At 39.2% G+C, this 18407-nt stretch overlaps 1 protein-coding gene across 1 annotated transcript; it reads left to right on the plus strand.

Moving 5' to 3' along the window:
• The first annotated feature begins 401 nt into the window (after positions 1 to 401).
• LOC145801528 (uncharacterized) lies at positions 402 to 15275 on the plus strand. The gene is made up of 4 exons (XM_082893296.1): positions 402 to 996; positions 1074 to 1156; positions 11199 to 11463; positions 14644 to 15275. The coding sequence occupies exons 1-4, from the start codon at positions 402 to 404 to the stop codon at positions 15273 to 15275; spliced, it is 1575 nt and encodes a 524-aa protein (XP_082749422.1).
• Positions 15276 to 18407: the final 3132 nt, after the last annotated feature.

The raw sequence follows: 18407 nt of genomic DNA on the forward strand, positions 1-18407 counted from the left end.
TAAATACCAAAAATTTAAAAATTCAGTATATTTTTCATATTCTTGTGTATTTATTATTTTTTAAAAATATTTTTTCACAAATATTTTACTATTTATATACACCGAAGTAAGATGAATCTAAAAAAGTAAAAAAATTACTTTATATTTTAAAAATATTCATTAAAAACAAAACATGGCTTCTTGGGCGTATTGAAGGAATTCAAAAAGCCCAGGCCAATAATTTCTCTCATAATCTGTGTATTCTCGAGAAAGAGTTAATTTCTGATTACAATTTAACTCTTTATTAAGAGGAGCTGTTGTGGTTCCAAAAATCTAGATCCAACTGGATTACTCAAGGGGATAGAAATACTAAATATTTTCATGTTTCCACCATTATTAAACGAAGGAGGTTGAAAATTGAGATGCCCAAGTTTGACAATGGTGAGTGGGTGGACCAAATTCATGATTTAAAAGTTTTAGTTAAAAAAATTTTCATCAACCTTTTTCAAGCCACTCCCACTGTTAGACTTGATCACTGGAATGGGTTAATTTCTTGTAAGCTTACGGATGAAAATAATAATGAGATCTGTAAAAGGGTTACCAATGAGGAGATTTTGAGTGCAATTAAGAATATAAAAGCGTTCAAAGCCCCTGGTAGTGATGGTTTTCAAGCTATTTTTTACCATACTTACTGGGATATTGTTGGCCCCTCGGTGTGTGAGTTTGTCAAGAATTGTTTTCATACAAATTCTGTCCCTAGAGAGATGAATCAGACCTTGATTGCTCTCATTCCTAAGGTTGAAAACCCTGAGTCTATTAAACAGTTTCGGCCCATTAGTCTTTGTAATGTTACTTATAGAATCATTACTAAAATTATTGTGAGTCGTATTAGCCCTTTTTTGGATAATATTGTTCGACCTAACCAAAGTAGTTTTATTCCTGGTCGTACGACCAGTGACAACATCATTATCACTCAGGAAATTATTCATACTTTGATGGGCAAGAAGAAGAAAAAAGGTGATTTGATTTTAAAAATTGACCTTGAAAAGGCCTATGATAATATCTCATGAGTTTTTTTGCAACAAACTCTCCAGGAATTCAATTTTATCCTAATCTCATTATGCTTATTATGAGTTGTGTAACTATTGTCAAATCTGATATTTTGTGGAATGGTGAGGTTTTGGAGGATTTCACTTCGGGAAAGGGTTTGAGACAAGGAGACCTGTCTCCTTATCTCTTTGTTCTTTGTATGGAGCGTTTATCTAACATAATTTGCAACAAGGCTGCCCTTAAAACTTGGAAAGGAATTTCAATTGGTAGAGAAGGCCTATGTATCACTCATTTTTTTTTTTTTGCGGATGATCTGCTTTTATTTGCCTCAGCGAACCCCACTAGTTGTGAGACTATCATGGAAACTCTTAATGAGTTTAGTGATATTTCTGGCCTGCAAATTAATACTCACAAGTCCAAAATGTTTGTCTCTCCGAATGTGAATTGTAGCTATGCTCGCACCCTCAGTTCTTTGTGTGGTATTCCTTTAACTAAGGATCTGGGAAAGTACCTTGGGGTCCCCCTTCTTCATGGTAGAATTAGTCGCAGCCATTTCAACTCCATTTTGGAGAAAATGCAAAAAAGACGTGAGGGATGGAAAATCAATACTTTATCCTTGGCTGGGAGAGCCACTCTTATACAATCAATTACTTCAGCCATTCTGGCATACACTATGAAAACAATGAAAGTCCCTATAAGGGTGTGTGATGAGATTAATCATTTGAACCGAAACTTCCTTTGGGGTGATACCCTCGAACAGAGGAAAATTCACCTGTCACGACCCAAACCCGCCCCTATGGGTTTAGCACCGTAACCGGCCAGTAATCCGAGATTACCGAAGGCCTGCTTAATAGTAATACAGTAATACAGAGTACAGGGGCTGGCGGAAGCCAATACAGTAAATAAACAATGTCCAATGAGCTGTGACAGTCTGTATGCCAAAAGACTTTTCATTCAAATATATACAGTCAGACAAAACAGTATGTACATATATACGGTCATCCAGTTCAGGGACCTAATCCCTATCAAACAGTACAGTAACAGTCCATACAGTCGAATAGGACAGATACAGAGACAGACGGGGAATTTAAAAACACCCCTAAGCCGTAGCTTGACAGGCTCGGAACCTCGCAGTAAGGCACAACGTTTGGCTTGACAAAACTAGAGTTTACCCCGACGCTTCTAGCTGCGGTCTGGTGCCTGCACACCTACATATATATATGAACAGTGAGCTAAAATCCAGTGAATAACACAATGCGTAAAGAGGTTAAGAATGAATGTCCTTATAGTAATGAAAACAGTTCATTAAATCAGTATTTCAGTCGTTCAGTCGATACAGTCATATGTGGTACATCCATTAGCATAACAGTACAGTAAACAGTAGGTCTTAAAAAGACCGAGCAGTAAATGATGGCCATCAGTCGGTAACAGTAGTGGTTCCAACGAGGAAACCGACAGAGATCTCTGTAGCAGTAACAGTAAACAGTAGTTGCTAAGGATGCCACAATACATTTCAGAACAGTATCAGTTCAGAAAGCAGTACGACTAAATTGTTCAGAAGATAATCATTTTGAACATATCTTTACACAGTTGTTACTCACAGAGTTCTGGGCTACAGTAAGCTAGAGCGCGTCCCCAGTCGTCAACCCTACACAGTTACAGATTGAACACACACTAAGCTACACAGTTGGGAAGGATAATAACTTAATCCCTAATTGCCTCGGTATGTTCTACATCTATATCCTCATTAAGATGTCTTAAACTAGGCCTAAGAATGCCTAGGATGAGATGAGGATGCAAAGATGCACTTGAAAAAGCATTTCCAGATTTTTCAGAAAACAGGGGTCACGCTCGAGCGTAGGTTAATCCGCTCGAGCAGACATGCAGACAAAGGTTTCCTCTCGAGCGTAGATTTACCCGCTCGAGCGTTCTGTCACCCCGCTCGAGCGTGAGTCCAAATTCTGGAAATTCCAGATTTGAACCTCAAGCTCAAAATCAAGTTTTAAACCATAAATTTCGATCCTCTTGGGCCCATTGTCCAGAAAACACATCAAAACTCATACTTTAACATGATTCAAAGCTCAATTTGTAAAATCAAAGCCCAAGGGTGTTTCAAATAAATCCAATTCAAACCAATTTCCATGAATATGAAGAACATGCAAACATGCATGAATTTAAACTATTTCAAGCTTCAATTTCATGCTCTAATGAGCCAATTCTTTCAAAGACAAGGTGAAAACATGGTCTATTGTAAAAATATGAGCATGCATGTACAATTTCATGAAGGATAACTTCAAAACTTCAAAGTAAAGGCATGCATGCATGAACTAGGCTCCAATTCAACATCATGAGACCAAAACTTGACTTAAATCACTAAAGGCTCAAGAACCACGCATGAACAAGCTCAAATACAACAAGGAGAGGTTGGAATTCCTTACCTAAGTCTTGAATTAGAGGTATGGAGGCTCAAGAAGGCAAATCTCTCACAATTCTTCAAGATTCCAAGCAATTCAAGATGAATTTACTCTACCTCCCTATTCTCCCTCTCTAGTCGGCTATACACTCAAGAATAATGGCTGAGCAAATGTTTGTAATGCAAGACTAAGCCTTAGACAAGGTTTGGTGTAGTGGCCCACTCAAATGGCAAAGTTGTAGTTAAGTCAAACTATGTAACTTCTCAATAATTAACCTAATTTAATCATACCGAATCAGTTTTCAGATAAATATACCATAAAATCACATTAATTCTAAGGATCATAAATCATCAATTAATTTCGAATTCGGCCGCCGATAAGGCCTTCAATTTGCAATTTAAACATAAAAGCACGAACATATAATCAAATAATCAAACAGATAGAATTACAAGTAAACAGGTATACCCAGTCAATTCAGTTTCAATTTTAGTCGATCAGTTCAGTAGCTTATTCAGTTCACTTATCAGTCATAATCAGTTCAGTTTAACGGTAATCAGTGGTTAATTAGTAAACAGTGACGAGGGTTGTTACAGTCTTCCCTCCTTAAAAAGAGTTTAGTCCTCTAAACTCGAGTTACCTTCATTCGGGAAGAAAACAGGGTTCAGTGGGAACAGTTCAGGATATCTTTTAGCCATGTCATATTCCCTTTCCCAAGTGGCATACACGCCACCATGGTTTTGCCAGTCGATTTTCACTAGCGGAATTTTTTTATTTCTCAACTTCTTGATCCATCTGTTCACAATCTGTATGGGTCGTTCCTCGTAAGTGTAGTCATCACTCAGCACTACACGAGTAGGCTCTATCACATGAAATGATCCCGGAGGTAGTCCCTCAACATATATATGTGGAAGACGTTGTGCATATGCTCCATTTCAGGAGGAAGCGCAACTTGATACGCCACCGGATTGATTTTCTCGATAATCTCGTACGGTCCGACACATCTCGGCGCTAACTTGCCTTTGACTCCAAAACGAGTCTGGCCTTTCATCGGTGTCACTTTCACAAAAACGTGATCACCCACTTCATACTCTCTGTCTCGTCTTCTAACATCGGCATAACTCTTCTGTCTGCTCTACGCAGTTTTCAGTCTCTGTTGTATTAGTTTCACTTTCTCAGTTGTTTCATAAACAATCTCGGGCCCAAGCAAAGGCCCATCTCCAACTTCTGCCCAGCAAATCGGAGATCTACATTTTCTGCCATACAATGCCTCGAAAGGCGCCATACCAATACTTGAATGGTAGCTGTTGTTGTAGGCGAATTCAGCCAATGGCAAATGGCTTTCCCAATTTCCTTGAAAATCAAGGACACACATTCTCAGTAAATCCTCCAGAGTCTGGATGGTTCTTTCTGACTGGCCATCGGTCTGAGGATGATAAGCACTACTGAGTCTCAATTCAGTACCCAATGCAGTCTGTAAGCTTTGCCAAAATCTCGACATAAACTTCGAATCCCTGTCAGAAACAATGGACACAGGCACTCCATGTAGTCTAACAATTTCATCAATATAGAGTATAGCCAATTTGTCCTCGTTATAAATTGTCTTAACAGGTAAGAAATGAGCAGATTTAGTCAGTCTATCAACAATAACCCAAATTGAGTCCATACCTTTACTAGAGCGAGGTAATCCAACGATAAAGTCCATGGTAATATGTTCTCATTTCCACTCCGGTATCGGTAAGGGCTGCAATAAGCCTGCGGGTCGTTGATGTTCGGCTTTGACTTGTTGGCAATGAAGACATTTTGATACAAAATCGGCAATTTCTTTCTTCATTCCCGGCCACCAGAAATTCAGTTTCAGATCTTGATACATTTTCGTATTCCCTGGCTGGATAGAAAATTTTGAATTGTAGCCCTCTTGCAGAACTCTTCTTTTTAATTCAGAATCATTTGGTACGCACAGTCTTTCTTGAAATTTCAGTACATTACTTTCAAATTTGAAACCCGGTCTTGGTTTGGATTCCCTTTCTTCGATGATCTTCTTCAAGAAGTCATCCAATTGCTATTTCTCTTTAATCTCTTCAATCAGTGCCGGTTGAGCAGAAATAACAGCTAAGGTTCCACCTTGTTCTCGTACAACAATTTCAATTTCAGATTTTTCAAGGTCACAAAGCAACTCTTTCCGCCCGGTAAGCAAATAGGCTAAATTTTCAGTCGATTTCCGACTCAGTGCATCGGCAACGGTGTTGGCTTTTCCCGGATGGTACAAAATCTGTAGGTCATAGTTTTTAATCAGTTCTAGCCATCTCCGCTGTCTCATGTTCAGTTCTTTCTATGTGAAGAAATATTTCAAACTCTTATGGTCGGTATATACTTCACACGTCGCCCCATAAAGGTAGTGACGCCAGATTTTTAGTGCAAATACTACTGCCACAAGTTCCAGATCATGGGTCAAGTAGTTCTTTTCATACGGTCTCAGTTGTCGGGAAGCATAGGCAATTACTCTCCCATTCTGCATTAAAACACACCCCAAACCCTTATGAGAAGCATCACTAAATATGGTATAACCGTCCGTACCTGAAGGTAAGGTAAGAACTGGTGCAGTCACGAGTCGAGTCTTCAACTCTTGGAAAGCTGATTCTCTTTGGTCAGTCCAGTCAAATGACATCCCCCTCTGTGTCAGTTGAGTTAATGGTAAGGAAATTTTGGAGAAGTCTTTGACAAATCTTCTGTAATACCCGGCTAGTCCCAAAAAGCTTCGAACTTCTGTCACATTTGTTGGTCTAAGCCAGTTCACTACAGCTTCAATTTTCTGTGGATCAACGAAAATTCCATCTTTGCTAACAACATGCCCCAAAAACATAACATGATCAAGCCAAAATTCACATTTAGATAGTTTAGCATAAAGTTTCTGTTCCCTTAGGGTCTGTAGGGCAAGTCTCAGATGATGTTCATGTTCTTCTATACTTTTGGAGTAAATCAGTATGTCATCAATGAATACAACAATAAAGTCATCAAGGTATGGTTTAAAGATTCTGTTCATGAGGTCCATGAATGCAACAGGTGCATTGGTAACTCCAAAAGGCGTAACTAAAAATTCGTAATGTCCATACCTCGTTCGAAAAGCAGTTTTATCAATGCCTTCTGGTTTAACTTTCAACTGATGGTATCTGGATCTGAGATCGATCTTAGAAAACACTTGAGCATCCTGTAACTGATCAAATAAGTCATCAATACGTGGCAATGGGTATTTATTTTTCACAGTTACCTTGTTCAGTTCACGGTAGTCAATGCACAGTCTCAGTTACCCGTCTTTCTTCTTCACAAATAAAACAGGAGCACCCTAAGGCGAAGTGCTAGGTCTGATGAACTTCTTATCTAACAGTTCCTGCAATTGCACTTTCAATTCCTTCAGTTCAGTTGGAGCCATTCGGTAAGGAGCTTTAGATACTGGCTGCGTTCCCGGAATCACATCAACGGTGAATTCAATCTCTCTGCCAGTCAAACCCCTGGCAGATTATCTGGGAAAACATCTAGAAATTCTCTGACTATAGGAATACTGTTCACGTTAGCATCATCATCAGTAGATACAGTCAATACAGAACACAGATATCCCTTACACCCCTTTCTAATCAATTTAACAGCCTTCACAGATGAAATCAAATACGGAGGAGGTACTACTCCGCCCCCATTAAACACAAATTCGGGTAAACCCGGTGGACGAAAAACTACTTGTTTCGTTACACAGTCTATGGTAGCATGGTATTTTGTTAACCAGTCTATTCCCAATATTACATCAAAATGATCAATGTTCAGAGGCAGTAAGTCAATAAACAAATGTGCATCACCAACAATAATTTCACAAGCAGGGTACATATATGCACAGGTCATAGATTCCCCAATGGGTGATGATACAGCTAACAGATAATTCATGGGTTCTAATGGTCTATTCAGTTTTCGCGAAAAAGCATGCGACACATATGAATGCGTAGACCCCGAATCAATCAGTACATAAGCATTTCGGATGCAAATAGAGAGAATACCTGACACAACGATCTCGGTATTCTGCACGTCTCCCTGTACTAGGGCAAACACTCGGCCCTGCCTCATGGGCTTTTTCCCGGTAGCTTTGGGGTTCGATTTTGGTGCAACAGTTGAGGCTGCCATGCTTGGTGTAGCTTTACTACTGGCCTGTGGAGCAGATGGGCAGTTTTTAACCATGTGGCCCATCTTGCCACACCTGTAACAAGCTCCAGATATTTTGTAACAGACCCCTTTATGCTTCTTGCCACACTCAGAACAGAATGGTATGAAACCACTTCCCTAGCTGGGGCTAGTTGTTGACCCCGTATTCTGTTTCTTGTTCACTGGGTTATGTTTGTCTTTCTTGAATTTGAAACCCTGCCTTTTCCCACGCCATTCAGACGCTGGTGTTTCAGTGCCTCGATATTCGATTCAGCCATCAAGGCTCGGTCAAGAACATTTACATAGTTTGGTAACTTCAGAACATTAATTCTATCGAGAATTGCAACATTAAGGCCACCTTCGAACTTCCTGGCCTTCTTGTACTCGGTGTCCACCATGTGTGGTGCGTATCTAGCAAGTTTGGTGAATTTTGTTTCATATTCAGCAATAGACATTGTGCCCTGTCTCAGCTGTTCAAACTCAGTTACTTTTCTATCCCTGACACACTGAGGGAAATACTTTTCGAAGAAGGCTCATTTGAATTGAGCCCAAGTCATAACTGTATTTTCATTACGGATAAGCATCCACCACCTTCTAGCTTCTTCTTGCAGAGTAAAGGTGGCCAATAGCACTTTATGTGCTTCAGAGCACGGAAAAATCTCAAATAATTTTTCAGTCTTAAGAACCCATGCTTCAGCCTTTAACGGTTCAAGGCCTCCCTGAAAGGATGGCGGTTTCATTTTGCTGAACTTGTGGGTGAGAGCAATTATGTCCCCATCATTAACGTTAGTATTCTGTTCCGGTACAGCCGGAGGAGGAGGTGGGGGCTGTTGATTCTGTTGTTGGTCTAATCTTTCAGTTATCAGTTCCATCATCCGTTCCAGTCTAGCCATTCTGGCCTCAGAGGATGAGGATTCAGTTGCAGTGTTTACATTATCCATTTCACTATAAGTAGTTGTAACAATTATCAATATAGGCAGTCAATGTTTACACAGGTTCATACTTTAGCATATATTCAGTCAGTCATATCACACACTTATCATGCTCATGTAATTCCCTAATCACTTTTCTAGGACATCCTATAGCTCATTTGGACACGTGTGTGCGGTATAACTCGTGGTAAGTATCGCTCTGATACCACTCTGTCACGACCCAAACCTGCCCCTATGGGTTTAGCACTATAACCGGCCAGTAATCCGAGATTACCGAAGGCCTGCTTAATAGTAATACAGTAATACAAAGTACAGGGGCTGGCGGAAGCCAATACAGTAAATAAACAATGTCCAATGAGCTGTGACAGTCTGTATGCCAAAAAGACTTTTCATTCAAATATATACAGTCAGACAAAACAGTATGTACATATATACGGTCATCCAGTTCAGGGACCTAATCCCTATCAAACAGTACAGTAACAGTCCATACAGTCGAACAGGACAGATACAGAGACAGACGGGGAATTTAAAAACACCCCTAAGCCGTAGCTTGACAGGTTCGGAACCTCGCAGTGAGGCACAAAGGTTGGCTTGACAAAACTGGAGTTTACCCCGACGCTTCTAGCTGCGGTCTGGTGCCTGCACACCTACATATATATATGAACAGTGAGCTAAAGCCCAGTGAATAACACAATGCGTAAAGAGGTTAAGAATGAATGTCCTTACAATAATGAAAATAGTTCATTAAATCAGTATTTTAGTCGTTCAGTCGATACAATCATATGTGGTACATCCATTAGCATAACAGTACAGTAAAACAGTAGGCCTTAAAAAGGCCGAGCAGTAAATGATGGCCATCAGTCAGTAACAGTAGTGGTTCCAACGAGGAAACCGACAAAGATCCCTGTAGCAGTAACAGTAAATAGTAGTTGCTAAGGATGCCACAATACAGTTCAGAATATAGGACACACATTCATTCAATTAACAGTATCAGTTCAGAAAGCAGTACGGTTCAATTGTTCAGAAGATAATCATTTTGAACATATCTTTACACAGTTGTTACTCACAGAGTTCTGGGCTACAGTAAGCTAGAGCGCGTCCCCAGTCGCCAACCCTACACAGTTACAGATTGAACACACACTAAGCTACACAGTTGGGAAGGATAATAACTTAATCCCTAATTGCCTCGGTGTGTTCTACATCTATATCCTCATTAAGATGTCTTAAACTAGGCCCAAGAATGCCTAGGATGAGATGAGGATGCAAAGATGCACTTGAAAAAGCATTTCCAGATTTTTCAGAAAACAGGGGTCACGCTCGAGCGTAGGTTAATCCGCTCGAGCGGACATACAGACAAAGGTTTCCGCTCGAGCGTAGATTTACCCGCTCGAGCGTTCTGCAAAACAGTCAAAAGTGCTGGATAGGCGAAAATCACGCTCGATTAGGCGCTCGACACCCGCTCGAGCATGAGACACAATTCCCCGCTCGAGCGTCAATTATTCCGCTTGAGCGGAATTCAAAACGGGAACAAAATGCTGGGAGCACGATTTCCACGCTCGAGCGCCAGTCACCCCGCTCGAGCGTGAGTCCAAATTCTGGAAATTCCAGATTTGAACCTCAAGCTCAAAACCAAGTTTTAAACCATAAATTTCGATCCTCTTGGGCCCATTGTCCAGAAAACACATCAAAACTCATACTTTAACATGATTCAAAGCTCAATTTGTAAAATCAAAGCCCAAGGGTGTTTCAAATAAATCCAATTCAAACCAATTTCCATGAATATGAAGAACATGCAAACATGCATGAATTTAAACTATTTCAAGCTTCAATTTCATGCTCTAATGAGCCAATTCTTTCAAAGACAAGGTGAAAACATGGTCTATTGTAAAAATATGAGCATGCATGTACAATTTCATGAAGGATAACTTCAAAACTTCAAAGTAAAGGCATGCATGCATGAACTAGGCTCCAATTCAACATCATGAGACCAAAACTTGACTTAAATCACTAAAGGCTCAAGAACCACGCATGAACAAGCTCAAATACAACAAGGAGAGTGTTAGAATTTACCTTCACCTACCACCACTACCACCTCACCTACTCCACTAAACCTAACCCACTACACCACTACCACCTCACCTACTCCACTAAACCTAACCCACTACACCACTACCACCATCCACTACACCTACATCTATATAAGGAACCATTTGTAATAGACAATATATAACACAAATCAATAAATAATAAGATACATTTATTCTCTCTGTATTTTTCTCTTTATACATTGATTTTTAACATGGTATCAGAGCAAGGTTAAGCACTTAGTCTTTTTCGCTTCACCGGCGGGCGGCAACCTCGCCTTGGCCGCCCGCCGGACCTCAACCTAGTCCGCTAAGATTTTTTTACACATACCTCGCCAAAGCAAACCCTCCGTCTCCGCTGCTATCGACGAAGCCTGTGCACACTAGGTTGCTAGTCCACAGACTGCCGCTGGCGTGAGAAGATCACCGCTGGCGTGAGAAGATCGTGGCCGTCGGATCGGAGAGAGACTGTGACCTCAGAGAGCGAAGGAGGGAAGAGATTGAGTGTTTACTGTTCCTCTCTCTCTCTACTTTCTCTCATTTTTTTGCTCTTTCAGAATCCTGATGATGCTCGTCAATTTATGAAATTTCTTCATCCTGATCTTGGTATTGAACTTCCTGAAAGATCCTATGGTGCTGATTGCCGAATTTATTCCATGTTTGTCTACCCTGCAATTGATGGGCATCGCAAACAGCGCCTTGCTTATGTATACGGCTTGCTTTCTGACTGCTACTTGCAGCTTGAAGGAACAAAAGCATTACCACCCACGCTTCACCCAGATCCAGCACATATAACCATTAGTTTAGCTCAGTGTTTGGATGGTGGGGGACACAGCATGTTTTTCCAGAAAAAAAAAAAGTGCCACACAACCCCTTTCTTTTCTTTTCTTTATTCTCCACTCACAAAAAATTATCATCACCTTTTGCACCTCACCCATTGCTCCACTTTCTTTCTTTTCTTTTATTTTATTTATTTATTTATTTATTTTATTAAAAACAAAAAAAAAAAAACAAAAAAAAACAAACAAACAAACAAACCAACAAAGAGGAAGAAGACAAACTGCAAACTCATTTTATTCATATCGGGCCTTACCCCGATCACCATTTTACACAAAAAAAAAAAACCCACAAACAAAACAACCACACCCACAGTGGGATTTTTCTTTTCCCTTCTCTATTCTACTGCAGGTCTCTTCTTCTTACTTTTATCTTGGGTGTCCCGTGCCAGTCCGGTCTCCGTGTTTCCTTGTCCACCGAGCACGTTCACTCCCCCATACTCCTCCACTGCAGCATATGGCGGACCTCCGAATCGGAACATCACGGTGGCCTTCCGCTTCAGTTCCTTATTTTCTGCCTTTAGCACACTTATCTCTGCTCGCGCATCCTTATACATGCGTTGGAGCAGAGCCAGCTGGGAGTTTAAATGCTGCACCTCATTTGTCCTACTCTGCAGCCGGTTCGACAAATTTGTAACCGCCGTCATGGTTTCCACACAAGACTTCAAAGTATACTGATTGGCTTCCACATCTGACTGCACTGCCATTCTTTGCTCCACAGACCGCATCGGAAAGTTATTTCTCTTGTGGGCTCGTTCAGTTCTGGAAAGAGCGTGAGCAGACCACGGGAAGAGGAGGCCATGTTCTGGGTAGCTGGACGGGAAGAAGAGGCCATGTTGCTGAGTGTTTCAGAGACGGGTTGGTTACAGAGTATTACAGAGTTTCTCTCTCAGCAAAGGAAGAGTTTTTTTTTTCAGAGGATTTTCAGAAGTTTTTTGTTTGCCTCAGCCTCAGCTTCGTCTTGGTTAAATGGCCGAGGCCGCCACGCGCATAGCGCGCCTCTTGACGCCAGCCGACCAACGGGCGCGCAAGCCAAGGCGCCCACGTGCCTCGCCATCATGTCCGGCACACCTTTTTATGGATTGGACACGCTTTTTGATGGCACGCCTTTTGATGAATTGGGCACGCCTTTTGATGGCACGCCTTTTTTTGACCGATTGGGCACACCTTTTGAGGGTGCGACTTTTTAAGGGTCCGACAAGACTCTGTAAACTGTCCCGACATTGATTCCGGTTAGTTTCTACAAGGGTCCGACAAGACTCTGTAAACTGTCCCGACATTAATTCTGGTTAGCTCCTTTATGGGTCCGACAAGACTCTGTAAACTGTCCCGACATAGATTCCGGTTAGTTTCTACAAGGGTCCGACCAGACTCTGTAAACTGTCCCGACATAGATTCCGGTTAGTTTCTACAAGGGTCCGACAAGACTCTGTAAACTGTCCCGACATAGATTCCGGTTAGTTTCTACAAGGGTCCAGCAAGACTCCGTAAACTGTCACCACAACTGTCACAATAGTGTCTGCTACAACGGTCCGACATGACCCCATAAACTGTCTTCTACAACGGTCCGACATGACCCCATAAACTGTCCTCTACATGGTTATGACACCCCCATACAGTGTCCTCTACACCGTTATGACACAACCATTCAGTGTCTTCACCAACGGTCTGACACGACCATACAGTGTCTCCTATCCTTTTTTATTTTTATGTATTTTCTTGTTTTGTTTCTCTCTTCAAACTCAAGTTGGTTAGTTTCTATCCTCCTTGAGTTTGCGGGGGGCTGTTAGAATTTACCTTCACCTACCACCACTACCACCTCACCTACTCCACTAAACCTAACCCACTACACCACTACCACCTCACCTACTCCACTAAACCTAACCCACTACACCACTACCACCATCCACTACACCTACATCTATATAAGGAACCATTTGTAATAGACAATATATAACACAAATCAATAAATAATAAGATACATTTATTCTCTCTGTATTTTTCTCTTTATACATTGATTTTTAACATGTTAATGTAAATTGTAAATTGTGTAAATTACCCCACCACCAACTCCACCTACCATCTCCACTACCACCCACCACCTCCACTACCATCCACTACCACCACTCACCTACTCTCCACCTACTCCCAAACACACTCCTATATAATAGGAATCCTTGTAATTGTAATAAAGACAACATCTATCAATCAATCAATAATATATTAATATTTTTACTAAAAAAAAAAAAACATGTTAAAAATCAATGTATAAAGAGAAAAATACAGAGAGAATAAATGTATCTTATTATTTATTGATTTGTGTTATATATTGTCTATTACAAATGGTTCCTTATATAGATGTAGGTGTAGTGGATGGTGGTAGTGGTGTAGTGGGTTAGGTTTAGTGGAGTAGGTGAGGTGGTAGTGGTGGTAGGTGAAGGTAAATTCTAACAGAGAGGTTGGAATTCCTTACCTAAGTCTTGAATTAGAGGTATGGAGGCTCAAGAAGGCAAATCTCTCACAATTCTTCAAGATTCCAAGCAATTCAAGATGAATTTACTCTACCTCCCTATTCTCCCTCTCTAGTCGGCTATACACTCAAGAATAATGGCTGAGCAAATGTTTGTAATGCAAGACTAAGCCTTAGACAAGGTTTGGTGTAGTGGCCCACTCAAATGGCAAAGTTGTAGTTAAGTCAAACTATGTAACTTCTCAATAATTAACCTAATTTAATCATACCGAATCAGTTTTCAGATAAATATACCATAAAATCACATTAATTCTAAGGATCATAAATCATCAATTAATTTCGGATTCGGCCGCCGATAAGGCCTTCAATTTGCAATTTAAACATAAAAGCACGAACAGATAATCAAATAATCAAACAGATAGAATTACAAGTAAACAGGTATACCCAGTCAATTCAGTTTCAATTTTAGTCGATCAGTTCAGTAGCTTATTCAGTTCACTTATCAGTCATAATCAGTTCAGTTTAACGGTAATCAGTGGTTAATTAGTAAACAGTGACGAGGGTTGTTACATCACCTCATTAAATGGGATCAAGTTTGCAAGAAAAAGGATGATGGTGGGCTTGGTATCCGGAGAGCTAGAGATAATAATCTAGCTTTTCTTACCAAACTTAGCTGGAAAATTCTTTGTGGTGAAGGGGGATTGTGGATTGATGTTTTAAAAGCTAAGTATTTGAAACATAATACCATTCACAATTGGTCTACAAAAATAAAAGCTTCTCATTTTTGGAGAGGACTTATGATTACTAGAAATATGTTGAGTAAAGGGGTGAAATGGACCATTGGTGATGGTACTAAAGTAAGGATTTGGAAAGATTGGTGGTGTGGGGATACGGTCTTGGATAAGGCTATTCCCAACCATGAATTATGCAATTCTGCCACTGTTAGTACAATATTGAATGAGGAAAAAAAGTGGGATATGGATTTGATTACTAACCAAATACCGGAGGAAGCAATTCCTGACATACTGCGCATCCACCCTCCGTGGTTTGTGAATCTCATTAATAAACCTTGTTGGAAGGGATCCCATAATGGGGGGTTCACTTCTGCTGCAGCTTATGATATTATTGTTGGAAAAGACCAACATGTGGGTGATTGGAAGTGGTTGTGGAAACTGCGAATTCCACAAAAACTTAAAGGTTTTCTTTGGGTGGTGCTTAATAGAAAACTCCTTAGCAATGATATACATATGAGGAGGGGACTCACGAATGATTCTAATTGTATTAGTTACAATAACATGGACGACTTAAATCATGTGTTGCGAACTTGACCCCAAGCAGGAGAGCTGTGGGCCTCTGTTTTTAATACTCAATGGTATTTGAGAATGCTTAATACACCCTTGCTGGATTGGATCATTGTGAATGCCAAAAACAAACTCCTTATAGCAATTACATTTCATTTGGAACTATTTTCATTGTTGCTCTTTGGAGAGTTTGGACTTATAGGAACAAAAAGATTTTCGAAAATAAAAATTTTAATTCTTTCGAAAGTGTGAAGTTTATTTTCGAATTTTCTTTAGAAATTCATATGGCTTTTAGTCGATCTATTGTTACACCAAAAAAATCCTCTGTTCTAATTAGGTGGATTCCTCCTTTTGTAGGTTTAATCAAGTTGAACTCGGATGGATGCTTGCGAGAAAGTCTAGGAATTTGAGGCTTTGGAGATTTTTTCCGTGATGAACAAGGAGCCTGGATTAGTGGCTATTACGGCAGAATTGAGAGCCGCAGCAGTCTCGAAGCTGAGTTGTGGGCGGTTTATAAGGGTCTTACCATACTACTCCAAAGGGGGCTCACCAAAGTTGTCATCGAAACGAATGCGGAGCAGGTAGTCCAGCGGTTAAAGGAAGGCCCAGGCAACAACTTTTCATTTCGGGGATTAGTGGAGGATGCAAGAATCATTCTGAGAGGATGCGAGTGTGAAGTTATTCATGTCATGCGATAAAGAAATACTTGTGCTGATGCGTTGGAGAAGCTTGGGGCGGAACAACCTGAAGATTTACTAGTAGTTAACGAGCCTCCGGTTGAGATTCGCAGCCTTCTGGTTGCTGATATATTAGGCTTTGGTAGAGTGAGGGACTAGCCCCTCTCTGTTATTTGTTTTCTTTCCGTTGTAGCAAAAAAAAAAATTAAAAACTAAAAACTAAAAACTAAAACTGAACATACTAAACACTACTCTGTATGTGTGTGTGAGAAAAGGACTCATCTAATCTTGATTTCAAGGCACCAAAGTTCAATTTGCACCCTCTTCTTTATAATTAAATTCCAAATCTTGTCATTTAGCTTGTATAGAAATTTGAGTTATGTGCAAATTTTTATGTTAAAAGTCAAATTATAAACGTGTAATACTATACAAACTAAAAAATCTTATAATATGTTTCTTACATAAACTTGGTATAACTAGGCTACTTTAAAAAAGAAGAAACAAACGAGTTTAGTTCTACCACCTTTGACTATTTTTTTCGTTTTTTTTTCCTCCCAAAATTCCACATAAACCAAACACGAACAATAGATCTATAGCTGTATCACAAAAACGCATAATCAAATAATCAGATGAACCCCAAAAAAAAAAAACAAGGGAAAATAATTGAAGACATGATGGATAACTTAAAAAGTGTAAGATAGGTTTTCTAACGATCTTCAGTTGATTGAGGTGAGGAACACAACAGACCTATGTCGGATAGAGAGATCGAGAGAGAGGCGGCTGCAGAGATTTCTCACTAGGCTTGCGTTTCAACTAGGGAAGGACACTAAAACCCTAATGTGTTCTCTTATAAAGCGCAAAGTTGCTCGTGAAATGACGATTTGTCCCAAATTAAAATGTACTGTACTGCACCATAGCAAAATTACATTTGCGCTATCTGTTTTACCATTCTTTTGTCAATTTTTATTTTTTTTATATGCTAATAGGTACCACTAATCACGATTGTATATATTCTTTATTTTATATTTTTCAAATATATATGGATTATACTCTCAAATTTAATCATAATAGTAAAAAGTCTCACATGACATTTAACACCTAATTTTTTTTCTCATCAATAGGGGTGTAAAATCTATCCATCGTCTCCCGGCCCTAGTCCATCCCAAGGCCCTAGGCCTGGGCCTAGGCTATATTTTTTGTGACCTGACCCATGAACCCAGTCCACTGGCCTTCTCCAAGGCCCATTTGGGCCCACCCGAGGCCCACTCTCATTTCCAAGTTTTTTTTTTTTTTTTTGTGGGAAAAAAATAAAATAAAATTTTAGTAGAAAAAAAATTAAAAAATGGTCAAGCTCATCCTAAGTTCGAGCCCAAATCCAGGCGTTGCAGCCACGACCTGATAGCTAACCCAGAATTTTTGTACGAGTGGATCGACCCAACGTGGCCCCATTTTTTGTGGGAGTTCGCTAGGCTCGATTGTAGGCCGGCTTGAGCCCGGGCCAAGCCATTTTTACACCCCTACTTGTCAACACCACCTCACGTTGTTGTTGTTTTTATTGGGAGAAATTATGTTTATAATTGGAATTTTACACATTGTGAATAAAATATAAATTTTAATTAATTTAAAATAATAAAAATTATAATGCTAAGTGGAGTCATTCAACATAATTGTTAAATGGACGTCAATATTTTTGGACCAATCAGGATTCAACACTTTTAAAGTGCGTGAATAATTTTATTTTTTTGTGAATTTAAGTGTAAAGATAATCCTAGATAATTAATCAAGTGGTCATAAAAAAGACAGATGTCAAGGTGAGTAAGTTTTTAAGTTCGAATCTATGGAGGGAGATTAGTTTAATATAACCGCTATCTCGTATAAAAAAAAAAAAAAAAAAAAAAATTGTAAAGATACACATGTCTATAATATTATTAAAATATTAACAATTACTTTTAGTTAGATTAATTCGACACTACTCCAATTATAAAGCCAAAAAAATAATGCGAGTGGAGCTACAAGACTAAATTGGATATCAAAAACAAATTATACAAATTGTAATTGTTTTTGAGTTTTTATTTTTTGTATTTCTTTTTTTTAAATATTTTGATTAATTATCTTTTATTTTTTAAATGCACTTAGGAAATAAAAATATTTGTTAAAAAAATTCAAAAGAAAAATAGTAAAAACAAAAAAAAAATGAAAATGTGATAAAAACTAAAGACGAGTCAAGTTTTTTTTTTTTTTTTTTTATAGTAAAAAACTTGGGGTTCTGACTTACTTTACATTTCAAAAACTTAAAAGTGGTTTGCTTATCCAGCATCATTTTTGTTTTCAAGAATTAAAAAACAAAAACGAGAATAGAATCCACAGAAAGAATTTTAGAACTCGGTATTTTTAACTCCCTGTTGAGAGAAGCTTCTTAAAAAAATTGGAATTTTTTTTTTTTAATTATCAAAAACTATTTTTGCACAAAAAATTTACAATA

This window comes from Camellia sinensis, chromosome 10 (genome assembly GCF_055761805.1).
Source record: "Camellia sinensis isolate YWXY chromosome 10, ASM5576180v1, whole genome shotgun sequence".
Lineage (NCBI taxonomy): Eukaryota > Viridiplantae > Streptophyta > Magnoliopsida > Ericales > Theaceae > Camellia > Camellia sinensis.

What these genes read in the sequence shown, in the direction of transcription:
- LOC145801528 (XM_082893296.1), top strand. Translation starts at nt 402, where the DNA reads ATGCCCAAGTTTGACAATGGTGAGTGGGTGGACCAAATTCATGATTTA. An exon ending in GGGCAAGAAGAAGAAAAAAG is followed by an intron (nt 997 to 1,073) that starts GTGATTTGATTT and finishes CAAACTCTCCAG; the next exon opens with GAATTCAATTTTATCCTAAT. An exon ending in ATATTTTGTGGAATGGTGAG is followed by an intron (nt 1,157 to 11,198) that starts GTTTTGGAGGAT and finishes TTGCTCTTTCAG; the next exon opens with AATCCTGATGATGCTCGTCA.